At 33.5% G+C, this 25713-nt stretch overlaps 1 protein-coding gene across 1 annotated transcript in view; it reads left to right on the top strand.

Annotated features, from left to right (window-relative positions):
• ACER3 (alkaline ceramidase 3) overlaps positions 1–25713 on the top strand; it is a 108768-nt gene that overhangs the window by 76181 nt on the left and 6874 nt on the right. The window contains exons 7-9 of the mRNA XM_016161498.2: positions 6115–6173; positions 21815–21916; positions 24037–24141. Coding sequence (XP_016016984.1) covers positions 6115–6173; positions 21815–21916; positions 24037–24141 — 266 coding nt within the window. The remainder of the gene's footprint in view (positions 1–6114; positions 6174–21814; positions 21917–24036; positions 24142–25713) is intronic.

Raw genomic sequence — 25713 nt, 5'->3', positions numbered from 1 at the left:
AGATAACTCTTAACGAGCTTCTTAAACTGTATCTCTAAAATTGGTATAATACTTTCCTAAAGTTGTCTGAGGATTAAATGAAATAACACATGTAAAAAACCCTTAGCACATAGTAAACACTCAGTAAAGATTAACTGATATTATTATACCAAGGCAAATAAGATAGAGCTGCTGGTTTCAAGGTGCTCACTATCTAGTCAGGAAGATAGACCTGGTAAAAAATATTTGCAGTATATATGTTCTTTAATAAATACATAAAAGTAGTGCTAATGTAGATAAGGCCACAGTCTACTAAAATGACTCAAGAGAGGATTACATAATACATCTGTTGCATATAGCTAAATTATTACTTGCTCTGGTATTAAAAAAAAAAGTCAGGGAAAATGCCCCACTATTGTCATACAGTAGCATTTCTCACTACTTCGTAAAACTTAATTTGAAGAGGCCTTCACCTCAAATGTCTAATCTAGAACATCCTGTGCTGATCCGTTAAGTAATTAAAATTGATACTTTCTATTTATACTGATGGTTTAAAAAATCTATTTCTAATTATTTCTGAGTATCTTAAGAGAACTGCTTTTTTCTTAGAATATTATATTTGTCAAAGTTTGGAGTTATTGCTTTCATTCTTTCATATAAACTGTTGATATTCTTATGTATAGAAACAAAAATTCTTTTGGAATTTGTAAGTAGAAAATTGTTTTGGAATTTGTGATAAGATTTACAGTAACTTTCAGGATCTTAAAAATAATGGAAAAGGAGGGAAAAGCAACATTGTCCAATGTTAAGGAGCTCTGGCTAGAGAATTTAGAATCTTGATTTCTTACTAGTTTGATTTCTTGAAGTTTGGAATTTTTATTTCTTGCCACTTTATTATCCACGGACAGATTTCTTGCTGTGCCTGTTCTTCAGTTTCCTCATCTGTAAAGTCTTCAAATAAATATAGTTCACAAGGATAATATAAAAATAATTAATATAAGATAATAAAGGCACGAGGCAATAAACATAATACAGTGTGATAGTAAAAGTACATAGTGAGGGGGTGGCTCCATAGTGGAGTGGTTAGCACGTCTGCTTTACACGCAGGAGGTCCTGGCTTTACGCCCCAGGTGGAGCCATGAACCATACCCCGGGTGCACCAGGCCCCGGCTGTGCCGGCCCCCACCCCCGCCCCCACCCCCGCCCCCGGCACCCCCACCCGCCAGGTGCACCAGGTGTGTCAAGCCCCCCCCCCCCCAATGCACCCCGAGGTGTACGAGGTGTAAGCAGCAAGCATGTGGGAGGGAACGGGAACACCCTGCCTTCAGAGATCCAATTCTTATGGGGAAATGGCAACATCTGTAGGTCAGGGATGGATGTGGGGCAAAGGGGAATTAAAAAGAGGAAAAAAATAAAAAATTAAAGTACATATTAAGATGTAAGATGACATGTATAAATATCTGCCTATGATAATCATGGAAAGCTTCTGAAAAGAAATATTTGATTTGGGCCTAGAGAGGTAAGTAATGATATACAGTTAGAAGGAAAGAGTTAATAAACACTTTAAAAAAATATTTGACACAACCAGCATGATTGTCTTACTGACCAAATTTGCTTCCCAGAGGGAGAAAATACTGATAACAGTTGCGCTTTACTATATTAAATCCAAGGTGTTCCAAACATCTCCAAAAGAGAGCCAAATGCAATTATTTAATTTGGTGGCCTTGCAAAGGGTAATACTCAAATCACACAGCTGCCACATTCATTAGAAATACCAGTATATCTTAAGGAAACAAAAAAAGCATGCATGAGGATAAATTAAAAGAACATTTAAGAAGTTAGTGAACCCTCTTTAAGCAGCTAATTGACAAATCAGTACTTGAATATCTCAAATGAGATCTCATCTAATGTCTCAAAGAGTACTATTGCTTAAAGTCTTTCTGCCAAAATAGATTCTCCTAAAGATTGTTTCTAGATATGACATATCAGTATTTTATTACTGTTCCTTCTAATTTGACCCTCAAGGTTTGCAAGAAAGGACACATTATATAAACAGTTGGAAAAATTGTTTATTTAAATTTTATTGTTTCATTTGTGCCATTTTATTACATATTAGGGATGTAAGGAAACTACTATGTAAGCACACTTGGAAAAGAAGCAAAAGAAACTGGCATTTCAAGTATCTATTATGTGCTAATTACTATGTATTCTTTCATATAGTTTATAACGATCGACTTACCTATTATCTTCCTAAAATATCAACAAACCTGCAAACAAATTATCTTTATTTTGTAGGCGAGATAACAGTCAGAAAGGTTAAATATTTTGCCCAATGTTTCTTGCCTAGTTAGTGGCAGAGCTGGAAATTGAACCCTCAAGGTCCTTTTTATTTCAAAGTCCATATGTATTCTGTGATACGATGATGCACTTTATAGCAGATTACTATGGAATCTAATTTATTATCAGAAAAATGTTTTTAGAAAGAACGAAAAATGCTATTTAGATTTTAGTACAATGATGAACTTACAGAAAAAATGATGAAGACTTAATATGCAACACTTAGGCGTAGCTATGCTTTACTTAAGGTAAACCAAAATTCCGTTATCAACTTTAGAAACTGCCTGAAGTCAAATATAAGTAAAATATTTTGGAACTAAAAAGAGATTAATGTCTATAGAAGGATTTCAGGAAGGCTTCACACAAGAAATGACATTTGAACAGGATTTATTTGACCATAGAACTCTTTTTATATAGAATATTTCTTGATATCACCCAGCACAATAGTATTCTGGGGGATACTGTTTGGGAAATCCTGTACTAAAATGCAAGATCCTCTAGAACATTAGAAGGGAAAGGAAGATGAACCAGTTAGTGAAGCACTGGATATCATGCTAAAGTTTGGATCTTATGCTTTTGTCATTGACAGAGGTGTGACATGATAAGATCTATTGCAGATAATCTGACAGTTTTATGTAGAATAAATTAGAAGGCTGTATAGTTGGGGCAGAATTATAATCTTAAACCAGTCTAAATATCTACAAAAACTATATTTTTACCCATAGACTATATTGCCTTTTGAGACTTGTATAATTGTTTTCTAGTTATAAAGTAATATCTACATTTGTCTTATTAGTATTTAAACTATCATATAATTATGTAGAAGCACCAACCTTATATTAGAGTAACATATTAACTTTTCAGATAAAATGCCTCTTGCACCCCTATTTTGACTAGAATTATAGGAATATGAAACCACTATCACCTTGCTCAGTCACTTCATTTTACAAGTGGGGAGTCCAGGCCAAGATAAGGAAGTGACTTGTTCAAGGTTATATAGTGAGGCAGTAATTAGATGGCAGAAAACTCTAGATCCTCCAACTGCAGCTCTTGGCTTTATCTGTTAGAGGTTACTTACTATGTTTGGATAATTGTTTGTTATTAAAATAATGAGTGAATATTTTACAAAATCCAAATGCCTAAATCCCATTACCTATCACCACCATGTATTCCCACTCACTGGGGTTTTATATAAAAGTCCTTACCTACCTTCCACTCTGATTAACTGCACTTGGCCACAGGTGAGCTAAGTGCCTAAGTATTCTAACAGATTAGTATAAAATTCTTTATTGTTTAAATACAGCAGATTCTAAACGTCATTTCATTCAACATCATTCCTTATACTTTGATCATATGCTGTAGGAACTTTTCTCTTGCTTTTATCAATTAGCCTGTAGTAAAATTGGTTTCATTATATGTCATTTTGCCTGTTTCAAGAATCTGTGAACTTTAAGTGAAGACTTACTCTATTTTTATTTTTAAATAATATCAAACTTACAGAAAAGTTGCCAGAACATTACAGAGAACATTTTCCCCCTGAACCACTTGAAGGTATCTTATCAAAATGTTGGAGCATGTTGTAGCGTGATCATTTAAGATAGTGTCTACCATACTTCTCCATTGTAAAGTTACTCTTTGTGCCTGCATAATTAATAAGAAATTTGTAGAAAAGTACCCTGAGACTTATGAAAATTCTTTCAATTATTAAACTTTCAATTTATTTTTTATCTCTATGGACTAATGTATTCCTATTTTATCCAAGTCATGATTTGTTACTATCATTTATTTGGATACATAATTGCCTCATATTTGGCCAGTGGAGCCCTTTCAAGTTGGTTTCTGTGTCCTTTTGACATGTTCTCATTATTTTTTGAGTATTCCTTACATTTTAGTATAAGATGTTCTGGGCTTATCTTGCTCTTCCCCTACCTCAAGCCTGAAATCAGCCAAATCTCCATGGAGCCCTGGTTTCTTTTATTGGAAAATGGAATTGAGAAACCAGATCCAAGTGCTAGATTTGATTACACATGTGTCTCCTCTGTTAGACTCACTGAGCTCACTAAAGTCAGGAATAGTGTGCCTTTTCATCTTTGAATGATAAATGCCTGGTCCAATGGCTATCACTGTCAATGTTCAGTAAGTACTTGGCGGAAAATAAACTGGTTGGTTATTTGGAACTTTTCTCAATTACTGATTTATTCCAAGAACTAGACCATAAGGAATGAATCCTAGAGAATGTTAACTCTGAGGAAATATTTAAAGTCAGTCTCTCTCAGTATCATCAGAATAATTTTTGTATATGTACCCTTTCCAAAGTCCCACACTATAGCCCTGTCCCACTTAATTTGCCCTCTTTTACCTCTCAGTTTCATCCATCTTCAAATGTTTCCACATTTTAATGCAGCTCACAGAACAAAACATTTGTCCTTTTCTGCTTTTCTCATACACTTTCATTTTCTTTTTTACTGATAAAAACACAGCCTGCTTTTTTCCTAAGCTATAGTTTCCTTGAGAATAAATAGCAGGTCTCCGTTTATACACAGCATATTTCTAGGATACTTTAGCTGATAGAAAACACTAATAATATTTTCATAGTCTTTGGAGCTTGGAGGCTGAAAAGTTATTAAATATGGAAAGACAAAAATTTTAAAATATTTTCAGATGAAAATTAAAAGGAGCAGAAAAATATTCTAGTATCTATATTTAAAATATGACTGATATTATAGTATGCATAAAGTTACAAAGGTCATGTGGCCACTTCTAGCTGCAAGAGAGCCTAGGAAGTCAGCCTTTTATAGCTAGACATAATAAAGAGAAGTACATTAATTTAAAAAAGCCCCATGGTACTGCCAGGGTATAGATCCTTCCTTATCCATTCAGTATATTTAATATACTCCCTGAACAATCCATTTCCCTTGACTTTTGTATGCTGATGATTCATAAACCTGTTTCTTCGGCTCAGATTTTCCTCCTAAGTTTTAAACTCAGATATTCCTCCAAGGGGGAGGGGCAAGGGTTGGATTGGAAAGAGAAACATGCAGCACTTCTCGGTATTAGGAGAGATGCATTTCTTAACCTGAGTGGTACTTTCCCAGCTGTTGGCTTTATATTTGTTTAGCTATACATTTATATTCTATGCAATTTTTTTGTATTTACTATTTCATAATTTTAAAAGTTCAATTTCTCCACTAGGTTCAGTTTTCCAGGTAGTAGTAGTACCTACCCATTGATCAATACAGAAGAGAAAGATAGTTGATAGAGCCAAGTCTAGGAAGATGTAGGAGTATATAGACTAAAGAACCCAAATTACATTTACCTCAGTCAAAAAGAAATGGGCATCTCTTTGGAGACAAATGAGAGAAAGAATCCAGAGAGAGGATGCATATATGAATGGAGAAACGTTTAGGAGAAAAGGTTAAAAGAGTTCATATTTATATTGTTATAAGTAGAATCATTTGCTGAAAATGAAGCTAAAGAGAAGGGAAAGATCTAAGGAATGTGAGGCAAAATTAGGTTAAACACAATTTTAAATATCAGGTTTCAGCAGATATTTAAAATTGTGTTTAACCATTCAGAATTACAATGGACACAGGACTTCTGATGTTATTTACAAGCAGGCTCTTAATTTTTCCTTAAAGGTTAGTATGACTCTCAATTATGTAATTACATATTTTTAAAAATTCTGTTCTTTAAAATGTAATTTACATTTAATTGGGAGGGCTATTTTCATGTGCAAAATATACTCCCTTTGCTATAGAATAATGATTTTACTAACTTCATTTTTCCTTTCTTATTCAGGTCATGTATGGAATGTTGGTCTTTACATTGGTACTTCGATCTATTTATATTGTTACATGGTAAGTAGTTTGGATCAGCAACACTATGATTAGAGTACATTCGAGTGGTAAATATATTACCTAGATCGAAATAACACATAAAATCCAACTCCAGTAGGGATATTGATTGAAAACTATAATCCAACATTTATTCTGGTATATTACAAAGAATGCTAGTTCTTTAAGCAAGTTGGTAGTAGGCATGTGAAAACAAAAGCTCAAAAATTAAAGAAATTTGAGGAAAGCTGTATATGATGGCTTTCTTTTGAATATTTATAATGTAAGTATATTAAAGGCCTTTAAAAATCCTACTGCAAAAAAAAAATGTTTTTACGTTTCTCAAACCACTTCACTAAGGAACTCTTTAAGGAAGGCTATTAATGTCACAAAGAATCAATGTTCCAGAAATATAAGTTAGGAAATAGGTATAATCTTTATAGAGTTTATGAAGATTAAATAAATATTCATGTAAGTACCTTACATAGGCCTGGTGATACAGTAGGTGCTCCATAATAAATAGTATGATTCGTAGGGTTTTTTTTTTTTATTATTAAACTTATTATTTTGAGGTAATCGTAGAAGCCCATGCATCTGTGAGAAATAATAGAGATCCCCTGTACCCTTTATCAATTTCCACCAAAGTACATCTTATGAAACTATAGGACAATATCACAACCAGGATTTGATATTGATAGAGTCAAGATAGAGAACAATTCCATCACAAGGATCCTTGTGTTGTCCTTTTATAGTCCACCCACTTCCCTCCCAACCCCATCCTCTCAACCCCCTATCCTTATCCCTGGCAACCATTGATCTGTCCTTCATTTCTATATATTTTTTTAATTTCAAGAATGTCATATAAATAGAATCATACAGTATATATAAACTTTTGGATTGGACTTTTGCACTTTGCATAATTCACTGGAGATTAATATAAATTGTTGAGTGTACCAGTAGTTCATTCCTTTCTATTGCTGAGTAGTATTCCATGATATGGATGTACCACAGTTTAACCATTCACCTGATGAATGACACCTGGATTGTTTCCAGTGGTCAGACCATAATGAATAAAACTGCTATGAACATTTGTTTACATGTTTGTGTGTGAATATAATTTTTCATTTCTCTGGAATAAATACCCAGAGTGGAATTGCTAGGTTCTGTGATAGTTGTGTTTGGTTTTTCTCAAAACTGCCAAACTGTTTTTCAGGGTGAGTCTACCATTTTACATTCCCACCAGTATGAGTGACTCGGTTTCTCTGCATCCTTGTCAAAATTTGTTGTTTTAGCCATTCTTATGTATATATACTGATATCTCATTGTGGTTTTAATTCTCATTTCCCCAGTGTCTAATTATATTGAATGTATTTTCATGTACTTATTTGCCACCTGTATATACTCTTCGGTGAAGTGTGTGTTCATGTCTTTACCCATTTTCTAATGGAATTATTTCTCCATTTCCAGTTAAAATTTGAACATTCTTTATGTATTCTAGAGAGTGGTCCTTCATCAAACATGTGGCTCATGAATATCTTCTCTATCTGTACTTTTTCTTTGCATCCTCTTCACAGGGTCTTTTACAGTGTAAAAGATTTTAATTTTGATGAAGTCCAATTTATCAGTTTTCCTTTTATGAATCATGCTTTTGGTGTCAAGTCTAAGAACTCTATCCCAAACCCTACATTTTTCTATGTTTTTCACTAAAAGTTTTATATAGTTTTCCATCTTACATTTAAGTAATGATTTATTTTGAGGTAGTTTTCATATAAGGTGTGAGACTTGGGTTGAGTTTCGTTTTTTACCTATGGATGTCCAGCTGCTCCAAGATCATTGATTAAAAAGGCTATCCTTCCACCATTGAATTGCTTTTATACATTTCTCAAAAATTATGTGGGTATATTTGTAAAAATCTGTTCCTGGGTTGTTTATTCTTTTGCTTTGATCTGTGTGTCTTATCTCTCCATCAGTGCCACACCCTCTTGATTACTGTAGCTGTAAAATAACTCTACAAATCATATAAACTGATATTTCTCACTTTTTCAGAATTGTTCTGTTTGGGTTCCTTTGCCTTTCCATATAAATTTTAAAATAAAATTGTCTAAAATCTTGTTGAGATTTTGATAGGAATTGCGTTAAACCTGCATATCAATTTGCAAAGGATTGACATCTTTACTATGTTGACTCTTCCAATCTATGAACATAGTGTATCTCTCCATTTATTTAGATCATCTTTGATTTCTTTCTTCAGCATTTTGGAGTTTTCATTTTTTGAGCAAGAGTAAACGTTATTATATTTTTAAATTTTTGTGTCCACGTGTTCATTGCTATTATATTGAAATACAGTTGATTTTAGTTGTTTGTCTTGTATTCTGCCACCTTGTTGAAAACATTTCTGGGAGACTTTTGAAAATTCCTTGAGATTTGCTGCAAATAGGGACATTTTATAGCATCTTTTCTAATGTATGTACTTTTGATTGTATTTTTTGCCTTATTGCCTTTACTAGAACTTTCAGGATTTTTGTTGAATAAGAGTGGTGAGAGCAGATATCCTTACCTTGTTCCCAATCTTACGAGAGAAGTATTTAATCTTTCACTATTAAGTACAATGTTAGCCGTGTGGTTTTTGTAGATGCTCTTTATTAAGTTGAGGAAGTTGCTCTCTATTCCTAATTTTCTGAGAATCTTTTTCATGAATAGGTGTTGAATTTTGTCAGATTCTTTTTCCATATCACTTGATTTGCTCATATGACTTTTTTCCTGTAGTATATTATTATGGTTGTATTACGTTGATTGATTTTCAAATATTGAACCAGCTTTGTATTCTTAATGAACCCTTCTTAGTCATGGTGTAAAATTCTTTTTATGTATGCTAAATGATACTTGTTAATATTTTGTTAAGGATTGTTTCATCTATATTCATAAAAGTTTTATTTTCTCGTATTGTGTTTGTCTAGTTTGGTATGAGGGTAATAATAGCTACATAAACTGAATTGAACAATCTTTCTTCCCCTTCTATATTCTAGAAGAAATTGTGTAGAATTGGTGTTAATTCTTTTTTAATTATTTGATAGAATTCTCCAGCAAAACCATCTGGGCCTATAATATTGGGGGAAGGGGCGCAATTTTAAACTGTGAATTCAATTTCCTTAATAGTTACAGAGCTATTCAGATTTATCACTTTATTGAGTGAGTTGTGATAGTTTGTATTTTTCAAGGCATTGGTTCATTTCACCTAAGTCAAAATTTGTGTACGTAGAGTTGTTTATAATATTCCCTTGTTTTCCTTTTGATGTCTGCAGGGTTTATAGCAATATCCTGTTTTATTCCTGATATTGGTAATATGTGAGTCTCTTTTCTCTCTGTCAAGCTTGTCAGAACTGTGTCTATTTGTTGTGGGCTTACTTTGCTCTTCTTTTTCAGGGTTCTTTTTTCAAGGATCTTAGATTATTGATTTGAGAATTTTCCTCTTTTCTAGTAAGCATTTCATGCAGTAAATTTCCCTTTCAGCACTACTTGAGTTGTGTTCCACAAATTTTGATATTTTGTATTTTTATTTTCATTCAGTTTCAATGTATGTTTTTTAGTTTACCTTGAGACTTCCTCTTTGACCCATAGATTGTTTAGAAGTATATTGTTTAGCATTCAGGCATTTGGATATTTTTATTGACTTCTAGTTTGATTCTCTTATGGTCACTGAACATATTCTCTATGATTTAATTTCTTTCAAATTAGTCAAGGCTTGTTTTATGAGCCAGGATATGGTCTATCTTGACATATGTTCCATGTGTGCTTGAAAAGAATGTGTATTCTGCTGATATTTGGTGAAATGTTCTGTTAACATCTATTAGGTTATGTTTTATGGTTTTGTTAGTGGCCTGAAGACTACCCTCAAGTTCAATAATTTGCTAGAAGGACTCACAAAACTCAGAAAAACTTTTATACTCATGATTACATTTCATACTGATATATAGTATGGCCCAGGGCCCCAGGCAAACAAAAACAGGCATTTACCATTCATTAATCACTTTATTAGCATATGGTGTGGCCCAAGGTGTCAGCTATACAGAGACACTCTTTTAACACAGGATATTCCAAGAACTCAGAGGTTATCTCCTAGGAACCAGTCAAGGGCCAATCCTTTCCTTGGAATGTGCAGTATTTGCATAACCCAAGCTCACTGAATTATCCATTTACTTCACAATGGTGGTGTTGAGTTCTTTTCTATCTTTATTGATTTTCTGTCTAGTTGTTCGGTCTTGTTGAGAGGAAAATGTTGAAATCTCCAAATAAAATTGTGGACTTGTCTTTTTCTCCTTCATTCTGTCAGTTTTTGTTTCATCTTGTCATTCATCCCATTTTGTAGTTCTGTTGTTTGGTGCGTAGACATTTAGAATTGTTATGACTTTTAGTGGATTGATCCTTTGTCATACTGTAATGCTCTTCTCTTCTCTCTTTGTCTCTGGTCATTTTCTTTGGCCCGAACTCTATTTTATCTCATCTTAACATAGCCATATTAATAAAACTTTCTTTTTATTAATGTTTACATGATATACCTTTTTTGTTCTTTTACTTTCAAACTGCCTATATTAGATATGAAGTGAGTTTCTTTTGGATGCCATATAGTTGGGTCATGATTTTTAATTCACTCTTCCAATCTCTTTTAATTAGTGTATTTAGTTCATTTATGTTAACATAATTAATATATTAAGGATTATCTCCCAAGTTTTTGTTTTCTATCCTGTATAGTTTTTTTGTTTTCTTTTTTCTATCTTTCTGTGAGTTACTCGAACCATTTTAATATATCTATAGAGTTTCTGAATGTTTTTCTTTCTATAGCTTTCTTAGTGATTATTCTTGGTATCATATATACAGAACATCACAATCTAATCGTGTCAACATTTAACTAGTCCCAGTAAAGTACAGAAACCTTACTTCCCCTTTACATACTTATATTAGTTTCCTAGGGTTGCTATAACAATGTAACAGAAGCTGGGTGGCTTAAAACAACTGAAATTTATTGTTTTACAGTTCTGAAGACAAGAAGTCAGAAATCAAGGTGTCACTAGGGCCATGCTTCCTCTAAAACCTGGAAGGGAATTCATCCTTACCTCTTTCTAGCTTTTGATGGTTTGCTGACAATCTGGGATTCTTTGACTTATATCTGCGTAATTCCAGTCTCTGCCTTTGTCATGACATGATATTCTCCCTTTTTCTCTGTGTGTTCACATGGCTGTCTTTATATAAGGACATAAGTCATATTGGATAAGGACCCTGCCCTACTCCAGGGTGACTTCATCTTAACTCATTATATTTGCTATGATTCTATTTATAAATAAGGTCACATTTTGAGGTGCTAGAAGTTAGGGCTTCAACATCTCTTTTTTGAGGGGAAAAATTCAACCTGTAACTGCCTTTTCCCTTCCCCATTGAAAATACAATTATCCTAAATATTTTCTTTATATACATATATAACCACATCAGACAGTATTATGATTTTTGCCCCAACAATAACACATAATTTAGAAACTCAACAGGAAAAGGAAAATGTATTACATTTGCCTATATTTTTACTCTTTCCTTTTGTATTCCTTTCTAACATTCTAAGATTTCTTTTCTCGTCATTTCCCTTCTGTTTAGAAATTTTCCTTAACCATCCCTTTAGGGTTAGTTTTTAACGACATAACTTCTTAACTTTCCTTCATCTGAGGATATCTTGATTTCTATTTCATTCCTGAAGGATATTTTCACTAGATATAAAATTCTAGGTGATAGTTCTTTTTTTCAGAACTTGAAAAAAGTTGTGCTATTTCTTTATGGCCTTCAAGTTTTCTGATAAGAAATCCTGTCATTCAAATTGCTTTTACCCTAAAATACAGGTAAGGTGTTTTTTTCTTTCTCACTGCTTTCAAGTATTTTTTCCTTGTCTTCAGTTTTTAGAAGTTTGACTATGGTGTGTCTTGTTGTAGATTTCTTTGGGATTAACCTGTTTGAGGTTGGCTTCTTGAATCTGTGGGTTTATAGCTTTTTTATAGTTTTTTTTTTTTTTTGAGGGAGGGGGTGGTCACATTTGAAAGTTTTCAGTCATTATTTCATCAAGTACTTTCTCCTCTCCTCCCAGAACACTGATAACACAAATGGTGGATCTTTTGTTATAGTCTGACAGGTCAATTACTGCCATATACTAGTAGGATTCCAGGTTTCTCCTTGACCTCTCTTGGCACACATTACTGCTGGGCCGGGGTAGAATTCCCATTTTTCACTAGGCCTTCCTGATACCACCTTGACTGGGAGGGGCAGGAGTGCCTAATTATTCCTCACCATGTGGCCTCCACTGATACTTCAATGATATGACCTTGTTACCTCTGGCCATCAGTGAGATCCGACTCTCTAGTCTGTCTCCTCTGACACCACTACAGTGGGGAAAGATAAAAAGACCATGTTGTTACCACATGAAAATGGAAGTCCAGCCTCCCCACATGGTCTCCACCGATAATGCAAGGAGTAGAGAGCACATTACTACTGGGTAAGGATGAAAGTCTCAGCCCTTTCCTGCTTGCCCTCACCCTGACAAGAGGTTATGGCTCCTCCTTATCGCCTAAAGAGGAGGAGAGTCTAGGCTCCCAATCAGCCTTTGCAACATGGGTGAGGGAGGCCATGTTTTTTTCTGTGATATTTAGCTATAGAATAGTGGTTATGTTTCTAAACTGTGTTTCTTAACTGGTCCTTTGGCTAGAAAACAGACTTTTGCTGGGCTATTTTTATTTTTTTAATTTTTTTATTTTTTATCTGTGCTTAGGGGCATTTCTGGGTTTCTGGCTACTCCAATTCCAACTCTGGAATATGTGAGACAAGAAAATACATGGAACTTGTCACTGTGGTGTTATAATGGTCCCAGAGCCTTTAACCAATCTGCCCTCTTCTCTTCACCTTTCAGAATCTTCTTAATATCTATTTATATATAATGTTCATGGTTTTTAATTGTACTTAATGGGAAGAAGAAGGGAAAAGTATGTCTGTTTTATCTTCTCAGAAGTGGAAGTCCATAGTTTATTTTGTTTTTAATATAGGCACCCTAGGGAAATGTAAATAAGCATAAAACACAGTTCTTGACTTAAATCAAGTCTGGTAGATAGGATACTGGTACGTTTAGAAAGACAAATGATGGACCTATAAAAAGTACAGAACAGTGGCTATCCTATAAAGTAAAAAACATCTTTCTTCCATCTGTCTCGTCATAGCTTCTTTCTTATATTTCCATTTCTTATATCATTTCATTTAGTATGGTTCATTGTTTACTTAATGTGTCTGCCCAACTAGATTGTAAGCTTCTTAAAGTCTTAGTTATCTTGCTAACCCATGGAACTCAGAATAGTGCTTATTAGTGAAGATTTTTTTGAGTCTGAAACTCATAAAACTTCTGTTTCTTTTAATATTTTTGACAAGATATCTGAAAATTACTCCTGTAAAAAAACGTTAGAAATTCTGGGTAAAATATAAGAAGCATCCTTTAAATTCATAGCTGAGCTCAAAAGAACTTAAATTTTAGAGCATCAGATTCAAAGAAGGAGGTGTAAATTAGACAAATGAGTTCTGAGATCATGATCAATTTGAAATGCATTTGTAGATACCAGGAAATCAGAACGTTAGATTTGAATAGCTTTAAGGGAGATATAAGGCAAAGCTTTTGACATGTTTAAAACAGGCTGTTAGAACTGCCCCACCCCCACCCCCGACCACCACCATTCACATGTAGACATAAGACAGGACCATCAAAGAGATAATTTGTCAGTGAAAGGCTGGGCTAGAAAAAATTTGTTTCTCAGTAACTTGTCTTTTAGTCTCAATTTTAGGTAGGAAAAATTATTCCCCTGAGAATTTGTAATCACTGATCTTCATTCACACAGGTTTGGGTTTGTAACTTTCATTGTCTTAGAAACCTCAACATGTAAAATTAACTCAAACTGATCCAACTTTCATAGAGCCCCAGTGTATCTGAGAAAAAGAAAAGCAAATTATCTGTAAAGAAATGTACCCATAAGGTAGGCCTCTCAGGATTTCCACAGACTGGAGATCAAACATTTGCATACAATCAGTAATTCCAAATCCAGAAGAAGAAATTAGCTACCATAAGCAAAAGTCAAGAGAAAAAGAAAACAGGAGAACTAAACTCCCCAAATCAGATGCTAAAACAAAGTAACTATTTTTTAACAATATTTAATGGAATAAAAGAGAAATGAAAATGTAACTAAGGAACAGTAGAGTATCAAAAATGAAATTCCAGATTTGAAAAAGAATTAAAGAACATCTGACATTTAAAAAAAATCCTTGCAATAAAAACTCAATGGATAAATTAGAAGTAGATTAGACATAGTTGAAGAGAGTGTTAATTAAAGTGGAAGTCTAAAGAAATAAACTAAAGCATCACAAAGAGATAACATGTCTAATTGCACTTCCAAAGGTAGAGAATAGCATAAATGAGGAAAAAAGAGATATTCAGAGATAATAGGTGAGAATTTTCTAGAATCAATAAGACATGATTCCTCAATGTCAAGAATAATTCCTAAGCAGGATAAATGAAAGCAAATCTTTCTCAGGTGTGGAAGATAGATAGCTCACTCAGCATTATTCCAGCTTCCTTTAAGTGTGCCCTCCTATAGTGGAGAGACTTAAAAGCTGAGCTATGTTTCCCATATTTTCTTTGCAGGTAAGGTTCTAAATACATTCAGGTTCTGCCAATTATATGTATTCACATGAGACTAGAATTCAGAACTAAGTCAGCTTAGGGAAGAGAAGTGGTAGTATGTAAGGCAACCATTTACTGTTGTATATCTAGGGCGTGCATACCATGGCTCTAGAACAAACAAGTGGGATGCCAGCTTCTTGATCTGTGAGTTATAGCTAAGATGGTATGTTGCTGGATGCAATGTTTTATCCAGAGGTTTTCCAGTTCTCCAGCTTCCTAAATGTGGGGGGAAAAAATGTTCCTTTGGCAAAATAATTCTGTGGTTGTGTTCATAAACCATTCCTGGAGAGCTTAAATCTTGTTCATTCAGCATTTCGGTTGGAATTTAAAGTATTAAAATTTTTTCTGCTTTAAATAGAGATAGTTTCTGCAGTTGATTCCTGAAAAGCATGCTGAAATTGGTGAAATCCAAAGTCAAGGATCTTACAGACATCCAAAGATAAAAGACCTATTACCAACAAAGGAATAACAAATAATCTACTATCGACAGCAACAGTGGAAGCCAAAACACAATAGACTATTATCTTCAAAGTGCTGAGAGAAATTAAACATCAATTTAGAATTGTATACCCTAATATCTTTTAAGGACAAGGGTAAGATAAAGACATTCTGAGACAAAAATGGAAAAATTTTACCATTACACCTCACTGAGAGACCTTCTTTCTAAAAGATACTTTTATAAGAAAGAGCTGAGACACAAGAAAGAACAGTAAAAGAAAAAATGGTCACCTATTGAACTATCTGAACAAAATATTATGAGTGTTTAAAATAATACCTAATTTGAGAGATTAAAAATGTGGAGCTAAAATGATGAACAGAATAACACATAAGATACATAGTTCCTAAAGTCTTTTTTATTTGGGAAGAGGGTACATACAGTGATTAATTTTAGATCTTACATGTGCATTTTTGGTAAACACTAAAAACAATAATTGATTTTATAACTTTCAAAAACATGAAAGAGGAAATAGAATTATGAAAACTGAATTTAAAAATCTCAGGGAAGGAGGAAGGGGAAAGGGAAGCAAAGTTGGGACACATATAAAGCAGAAAATAAAGGGGTAGAAATAATTCAAAATATATCAGTAATAGTAAATATAAACAGACAAAACTAAGCAATTACAAGACAATAGACTGCCAAACATGGAAAAAATGTCCAACAATGTGCTGTTTATAAGAAACATGGTTAGAACATAAATGCACAGTAATTTTGAAAGGGTATAAATAATATATATATCACACAAATCTTGACTAAAAGAAAGTTGAACTAGCCATTCTAATAACAGACAAAATTTAAGGCATTATTTACAACAAGTGTTCACTATATTATTATCAAGATTCAACTTCTAGGAAACAAGTGACAATTTCTAACTTGTATAGAAATTTTAAGCAAAAATTGACAGAATTACAAAAAAGAAATAGGTAAATACTCCAATTCTGCTGAGATATTAACACAGTAACTCAGACCCAGAAAATGCGAACAATGATATAGATAAAATTTGAATAACATAATAACAAAACCATCTAATACATTCAGCAATTAAAGAATGCATGTTCTTCTCAAGCATATATTGAATGATTATGAGATCTGTCAGATACTAGCTTTAAAGCAAGGTTTAACAGACTTTAAAGAATTGGTATCATTCACAATGTATTCTCTGACTATAGTACAATTATTTAAACAGGATTCGTCAGAATATCCCATATATTTAGAAACTTTATGAACCACTTGAGCTACATTCTACTTTGATTTGTAGTATTTTCATTATGGTTCCATTTTAAGCATTTTGAAATTTCTATTCTGACTTTTTTCCCTTGTATTCAAAGAATGATTTTAAGGGAAATCTATAGCCTTAGGTGTTTACATTAGAAATAGAGAAGTTGAAGAATATTGAACTAAGCATCCAACTTCAGTAATTAGAAAGTAGGTTAATAGAATAAACCCAAAGAGAAATGAAGAATGGAACTAATAAAGGGCAAAAATTAATGAAGAAGAAAACAAAGGTACAATATTGAAGATCAACAGATACTTAATTTTGCTCACTTCTAAAACCCTACCAAGACTACAACAAAGGAATCTATTTTTAAAGCATAAAGCATATTCACAAGGAAAAGACTTAATAAAATGTAGAAGCTGAAAAATAGATGGATTACTGCTAACTGCCTTAACTAACCCCCCAAAAAACAAGTCATAGGCCAAGAACCTCCACTTTACATCAGAAAATTTCTCAAGTATCAGGCATTAACAGCAACAGACATTTTAGACAAGGAGATGAAGGAGGGCTCAAAAATAGAGGATAGGTTAAATGTTTTAAGAAAACTTAAATCATTAGATCCTCTTACCTACTCCATACCACTGAGCAACTGCAAAAGTTTGGAAGTTTATTCTGTAGAAAGGGTAAACAATGTTTCTAGATTGGATATTACCAGGCACAACTGAGCACATGAATACTATACTGAAATCAGGGAAATTGGGTGATCTTATACATTCTGAATGCTGAATGCAAAGACCTATAGGCAGAAAATTGAAAGAATCTTCTTTTAGGGAATGTGAGTACTCTGAAAAGACCTAAAGGTACTAATATTGGCCCAACAAAATACCCTATAGTGAAATTACTACTCTAAAGACCTTAACCATACATTTAGAGTTTGTCATCACCTTTTTAGTTTCCCACTCTTAAGAATGAAGAAACAGTACCAGACATATGATAAATGCATCCAATATGAAAGACAGGCCAAAACAAATAATAAAGGAAAAAGTCAACATAGAGGAAACAACTTCAAAAACAAAGAAGAGGAAAACTTGAAATCAAGAGAAGAACAAATATTTATTAATATTTCTAGAAATATACTGCACCTAAGAATCAAGAGTAGGATACTATAAGAAGCAATATTCAGATAATCCCTAAAAAAATAGAATGTAAAAATATGATAAAATGAAAAACTAAAGTGAAAGGTTTGAAAGATAAATGAAGCTACTGGCATCCCTCCTCCTAGACATGCACCATGATTCCATTATGGTCCATCACCCCACTCCCCCATTCACCAGCAGGAATCCACCACTCAAGAGGCGTGAAATCCATGGTATGGCTGAGTAAACAGGACATTGCAAGGCCTCAGGACCCTTAGGCTCGCTCACCACCACTGCGGTGGAGAAGCAGCAAGGTGTTTCCTCAACTCTATGTGCTTCACAGCAGAAAGGGCAGAAGCAAAGACAGACAGACACACCCTGGGGGCCATCAGGATGATGAGGGGAAAATGGAGACTAGAAGAGACTCAGTAGAAATATTACTGGGCCAGAAGTACTAACATAAAAAAGGGGACAGGGCTTCAGAGAAAATGGGATGCAATCATCTGCAAAATATTTCAAGAAACTATTCTATAATTGAAAGACACGAGTTATTAGACAACAAGAACCCATTGGCTCTTCAGCACAATAGGCGGAAATAGACCCATGCCAGTTTCAGAATTCTAGACAAGGAAGATTTTGCAAGTTTATACAGTTAGAAGGCAGATATACATATAAAGGGTCAGAAATCAGATATCTTCAGACCTACCAAAGCAAAACTGGAAGGTAGAATTTTAACCTAGAATTCTATAGGCAGCCAAACTATCAATAAAGCATGGGACAAAATATATTTTTATGTATTCGAGTTCTCAAAAAACTTACATATCATGAACTAACTATTGCTTAAAAACCTGTTGTTGGATGCATTTGAACAAAATAAGAGAATAAACCAGAAAAAAGGAAGACATGGGAAACAAGACATAGGAAATCCACTACAGAGAAAGGTGAAGGCGTTTCCCAAAGTGAAGGTGAAGGGAAAGGATTTCTCAGATGATAGCTATACACTAGGCAGGCAGCCAGTTGAAAATGAAGCAGCGTGACTCCAGACACATATGTTGAGGGACTTTTGTTTTGTAGACTCTTATACCTGATAATATATGGGTAGTTTGTCCCCAGAAGTATATCTGTACTTAGCTTGCATGGACCATGTGCTGATGAAGTTCTTGCTCTCTCCTGCGTACCCTGCTACCTGGATAACCAGACATGCATTTCACCTCACAGAAGAATTTTGCTTTGAACTACTGCTGAAAGCTGAAGATTGGCCCTGGTAAGTAAGCCTAGAAGCAGAAAATAGTGTCCTGCACCCACTGATCGTATTCCTATAACATCTCAGCACCCAGTCCACACTACAACCCTGCCAGATGCCTTCATTCTGTTGAGCCCTGTGTTTTCTGGGAATCATTCTTGTCTCCCCCAAATGGGGCTATGATAAACTCTTAAAAGCTGAAGACAGATTACGATTCTCTTAACCTCATCTTCTCTGAGAACCTTAATCAAACAGTGGCAGTAATGTCATTTCCATACACAGCCAGGTTTATGTTTTTCTGATGACTTTTAAACTAATCACCCTTTTCATTCATTTATATGCAAATACTTATTGTTAAAATAACAAAAAACTTCAGAAAATCTTTTCTTGTCATTCACAATATTAAAAAACAAAGGAGAAAACCTATATGACAATAACAATAGATTTAGAGAAAGCATTCTATAAAATTCAACAGCTATTCATGATCTAAAAAAACACAATTCTTTACAAACCAGTAGTAGAAGATAACTTTCTTAAGCTATAAACTCAACACATTTAGTCATGAAATGTTTTTAAAAATTATCTTTAAAATCAAGACAAAAGCAAGGATATATATATTATCACCATTTCTATTCAATATTATACTGGTAGAAGTCTTATCCAACATGGTATTTGCAATGACATGATAATATACAGAAAATATCACAGGACATGTACCAGAAACAATAAGTGGAATTCAACAGGGCCACCAGATTCAAGTCAATATTCATAAATCATTTTTATGTACCAGTGCAAACAATTGAAAATAGCATCAATAAACAACAAATATTTAGGGGTTAAATTTAGCAAATATATGCAAGACCTGTACATTGGAAACTATGATGAACGGGTTTTTTTTGCTGAGAGAAATTAAAGAAGACCTAAATAAATGGAGATATGTACCATTTTCATAGATAGAAAACTCAGTATTATTAAGATGTGAATTCTTCCCAAATTGATCTATAGGTTCAGTATGATCACAAAATCTCTGCAGGCTTTTTGTAAAAATTGAGAAACTGATTCTGAAATTTACATGGGAAGGCAAAGGACCTCGAATAGCCAAAACAATTTTGAAAACAGTAAAGTTAGAGGACTTACACTACTTGATTTATTCTGTGCTATAATAATTAAGACAATGTGATATTGGTGGTAAGAATGAAATATAGATCAGTGGAACATCTAAAAATAGATCCACACATCTATAAACTTTCCAAAGTAATTCTGTGGGGAAAAGATAATCTTTTCAACAAATTGTGCCGAACAGCATGATATTCTTATTTTAAAAGTGAACTTAAACTCACACCATTACAAAAATTTACTGGAAGTGAATCATATCCCTAAATGTATAAGCTAAAATTATAAAACTCTAGAAGAAAATATAGAAGTCTTTGCAGCCTTTAGTTAAGCAAAGAGTTATTAAATAGGACAAAAAAAAATGCAGACTATAATGAAAATATTGATAAATTGAACTTCATCAAATAGCAAACTTTGGTTCTTCAAGAAATTGTAAAGCAAATTACAGACTCGGAGAAAATATTTGCAAAATATATCCAACAAGATTTAGAATATATAAAGAATTCATAATAATAAGGCAAACAACAATTTTTTAATGGGCAAAGGCTCAACAAATTGTATCGGAGAAGATATATAGATGGCAAATAAGCAAGTGAAAAGATACTCTATAACATTAGTCATCAGGGAAATGCATATTAAATCTACAATGTGATACTACTACACACCCATTGGAACAATAAATGAGGATGTAGAACAAAAAACTCATACACTGCTAGTGGTAATATAAAATGATACAATTGCTTAGGAAAAGTTTACCCATGCCTTATAATAGTTTAACATTCACCTGCCATACATTTCAGCCATTCCTCTCCTAGCTTTTTACCCAAGAGAAATGAAAGCATATGTCCACACAAAGACTTATGAATGTTCATAGCTGCTTTGTTTGTTCTAGCAAAAAACTGGAAACAGCACGAATGTTCTCCAACATTTGGACAGAAAAACAAATTGTGATATATCCATACAGTGGAGTACTACTCAGCAATAAAAGAAAATGAATTTTGAAATAATTATGCCAAGTGAAAAAAACAATAAAGAGGTTATACTATATTATTCTATTTATATAACATTCTAAAAAAATGCACACTCAGCTTTTGGAAGTGATGATTATGTTTATTATCTAGAATGTCGTGTTGGGTTCATGGATATATATAGATGTACTCATCAAATGTACACTTTAAAATATATACAGTTTAAGTCCATGATACCTCATTGAAGCTATCAAAAATATACTACTGTTAGTATTTCGAGTCACCAAGCTTCATTTTCTCATCAGTGAAATGAAAAAAATAATACCTGCCTCACAAGGTTTATTTGAAGATTTTATGTGTGTGTGTGTGTGTGTCTATGTGTCTGTTGTATAGCGTGTATAGTGTATATCTAATTTACTCCGGTATCCAAAACAGAGCAAGTGACTCAGTCTGTGTTAATTCTGTTGTACCACTCCCCTTACACTTCCATGAGACTGCCGAATTGTTGAGGGCTTTCAAATTACCTTCTTGATACATTTAGCAAAGTCCTAGTGGCACATTCTCTTTCAGGATCTTTTAATGGCTAACTGTAATAGGCAAATGTATTAGAGAATTTAATAGATGGGTTTGTTTTTTAAAACTATCGAAAACCTTTCCTTCTCATGAAAATGATGACTTCAAGCTCTGATTATGACATGACTTGACAAAATTTTATTTTGCTTTGCTTTTTATTTTCCCCCACAGGGTTTATCCTTGGCTTAGAGGACTGGGTTATACATCCTTGGGTTTATTTTTATTGGGATTTTTATTATGGAACATAGATAACATCTTTTGTGTCTCATTGAGGTAAGATATATTTTTAATCTTTGAGAAAAATTTTTGGAAGCAATCAACTAAGCAGAGTTTCATAGGCATATAGAATTATTAGTGCCCTGATGTGAATTTTTGCCATCGTTGAAGTTAAAAAGATTTGTACAACACAATAAAGTTAAATTCTGGGAAGACTTACTTAAATTACCTAAAAATCTAGGTCTAAAGATATTTTGTAACATCCGTAGGGATTTTTAATCAAATGTTGACTAGGTCTTTGAAATCTATCTGCCTAATTTGCTGTACTGAAGAAATAAGAATGATTTGTAATAAGCATTTGAAATATATGTATATAATTTTGTACTTTAATGTGCTTAATATTGTTTTCTAAAAAAGGCAAGTGTTCATTTTACTATCTTGTCAGCAATTGTGCATTGACTACAGTTTGATTCTTGGGTCCCTGGACCCTCGTCTGTCACTAAGACACTCTCTTTCTGTGTCTCAGTTTTCATAAAATGAACAAATTAAATAGGTTACACTAGTGGGTCCTTCCAACTCAAAATTCTGTGACCTAAACAGTTTTATGTAAACACAGAGGCCAGTAGAATGTATTGAAGAGCACCACAGAGAGGCAATCAGCAAAATTCAGACTGGGGAAAATCTGTAGGACGAATGACCTGGTCTCTCCAGCAAATTAATTGGAGTGAGGGGGAACGGGGGGAGGGGAAGGCAGGAGTTAGGGGAGAAGGAACATATAGATTAAAAAAGAGACTTAAGAGCTATATCAACCAAATGTGATATATTGACCTTTTTTGGATTTTGATTCAAACAAACCAATTATTAAAAAAAAAAGTTAATGAGATGATTAGAACTTTGATTGGTAACTGAATATTTTATGATATTAAGGGATTAATAATATTTTAGGTGTAAAACTGGTATTATGGTTATGTTTTAAAAAGGTTTTAATCTTCAAGAGATAATACTGAAATATTTAGAGATAAAATGATAGATTTGCTTCAAAATAATATGGGGCGGGGGAGAAGTGGATTAGAGTTTAGATGATACAAGATTGGCCATAAGTTAAAATTGCTAAGCTGGATAATGGGTACATTATTTTGCCTACTTTTGCACATGTTTCAAATTATCCATAATAAAAAGTTAAGTAAATTGAGATTTTAAATGTACATAAACAAACAAGTAATACACTTTGCTCAGGAAACAAAGATCTAGTTGCGTTGTTCTGAATCAGTAATACTCATCAGAAACCCCATTGGAGCTTTTACACTGTTGATGTAAGTCCTCCTCTGGGTGAGGGCCACTAAGAAACAAAGTAGGTTTCTAGTTTAGAAATAATGATTGTCTTAAAAATTCATGGAGATATCTAGAAAAATAATTTGGTGTTTCACATTGACTTTTTTCCCTTCTACTAAATGAGACTATTAATATGCTACACAATCAAAATATCTAGAATTTTAGACTTGGTTGTACCACCAGCTGAGTGACTTGAACAATTCAGTTAACCTCTCCGAATTTTACATTCCTCAGATGTAAAGCAAAGCTTATAATAGCCACCTCAGATATTCGCTATGAGATGAAATAATAGATACAAAAGGACTTTGTATACTGTGTGGTGCTCTTCTAAGATTACGGTTGTATGCAGGGCATAGGAAAAGCATTTATCTAGTTTCTTAAAGTGAATAAATAGCTAAGTAAACCAATGTTTACCAAAGAGTGTTCCAGGAAGCACTTGTTCCATAAGGTGTCGATATTACTTGAGTAAAGGGTCCTGTCAATTAGTAGGTTACCTGAAAAAAAAAAAGAAGATAAACTCTTTTAGTTATGGTAGGACTTTTCAAAGTTTGTTATCTGTTAATATGCATCACAGATTGCCAAAAGCACAATAAACTATGTACTATTTCCAATATTTATTCTGACCACAGAGTCCTTTTCTTTGTAGAACTTTTGCTAAGAATACTGTTCTTTAAAATACACTTTGGAAAACAACAGCAGACTGCAACAGGCTTAGAAATGAAATAATTGCCGTATTTGAGAAATGGCATTTCAAAGTTTTCTGAGACTGTCAGCATTAGTTGCTGAATATTAAAAAAATAAAAATAAAAAATTAACATGGTGATTTTACCCCACTTTCCATACAGGAACTTTCGAAAGAAGGTACCACCTGTCATAGGTGTTACCACACAATTTCATGCATGGTGGCATATTCTAACTGGCCTTGGGTCTTATCTTCACATCCTATTCAGGTAGGAAATAGAGGCTTTTTAAAACTAATATTGCGTGTTTTTTTCTATACTCTTCAAATAGGCTGATGTAAATATAAAATGTCAGAGACAGTATCAGAAACTTATGTTCCAGCTTTGCCTCTGCCATTGCGTGACCTTAAGCAAGTCCCTTCCTCTCTCTCTCAAGGCTGGTTTTCTCATCCTTAAAGTAAGACAGTTATACTAATTGACCTCTGACACATGATCTATTTAATGCAAGTAAGATGTAAACTTTTTTTAATAATAGAATAAAATATCTCCATTTCTAGTTGATCAGCATATCTTATTTTATAGTGAACAAATATAAGGGGGAAAGAAAAGCAGCCAGACCCCCTGAGTAGGGGAGTGGAAAAGCATGAGTCTGAAGTCCGCAGCTTAAGTAGTCTCTTTCCTTGTCACATTGGTTGCCACTTTTCTGCTGCTTCCCTAGTAAAGAATCTGTTGGCGGTCGGCCATTAATAGCAAAAATTAAATCAGAATCCTTTCTGATCACCCTATTCAAATAATACTTCCATATCACTCTCTCCCCCCTTATCAGGCCTTATTTTTCTTCAAAGCATTTATAACCAGTTACATATTTATTTACTTGTTTACCTCTCCCAACTAGACTATAAGTTCCTTAAGAGTAGCTGGGACTTTATCTTATTCACTGTTAGTCTTCCAAATGCTGAGAACAATGAACACCCTATCACATAGTACACACTCAATATATATTGTTAAATGATTTACTTAGTGAATATGTACATATTGATCTCTTTACCAGGGGATAAGGCTAAGTTTAATCTCAAATTCTCAAGAATTGAAAGAGTAGAAATCTAACTTTGGGTAGTGAACACATGATGCAATATATATATGATGTACTTTTGAATTGTACACTTGAAACATATTTGATTTTATTAATGTCACCCAATTTTTTAAAAAAATAGTAATGATAAAGAGAAAAAAGAATTGAGAGAGCTGATATATGTGTAGAAAGGGGGAGAAAATTTTCCTTTGAATCAATGTGAAAATTTACTTAAGCGAAATTTTTAGAATACCTCCTCAAAATAATATTTGCATCTCACCTATCTGGAGATCAACTTGTTTAGGCAACCTGAATTATCTAAAATTTAACTACCTGAGAATTATATAAAAAGAACTTCTGGACAACTAAATAAGAATCACTGAATTCATGCTATGAAAAGCTCAAGGTTATTAAATTCTGACTCTAAGTATATATACTTTTTGCAACTTCTTACTACATTGATTATTTGGATTCTCAGCCCATAGCATAAGGGGAATATCTAATTTAAAAGGAAAGGGATGTGAGAGAAAATGTTTGGGGAAATTGACAAATGATAGAAGAAGAGAAACAAGAATAATTATAAAGCTGACCCAAGAATTAAAAATGTAGGACCTTACCACTGCCCAAGAAGTCCCAAGAACAATATCTCAGTGAAATATAATACAGTAATGAATTTCTCTAATACTCAAGAGGAGGTGAAATTATACTTATATTCTATTTTAAAAGGCTAGGATATCCCACTTTCTCCTTCCCTTTTCCATTTTCCTTTC

The sequence above is a fragment of the Rousettus aegyptiacus genome, unplaced genomic scaffold (genome assembly GCF_014176215.1).
Source record: "Rousettus aegyptiacus isolate mRouAeg1 unplaced genomic scaffold, mRouAeg1.p scaffold_m13_p_5, whole genome shotgun sequence".
Classification (NCBI taxonomy): domain Eukaryota; kingdom Metazoa; phylum Chordata; class Mammalia; order Chiroptera; family Pteropodidae; genus Rousettus; species Rousettus aegyptiacus.
The sequence above is the reverse complement of the archived record's forward strand: the minus strand, read 5'-3'. Positions and strand labels throughout refer to the sequence as shown.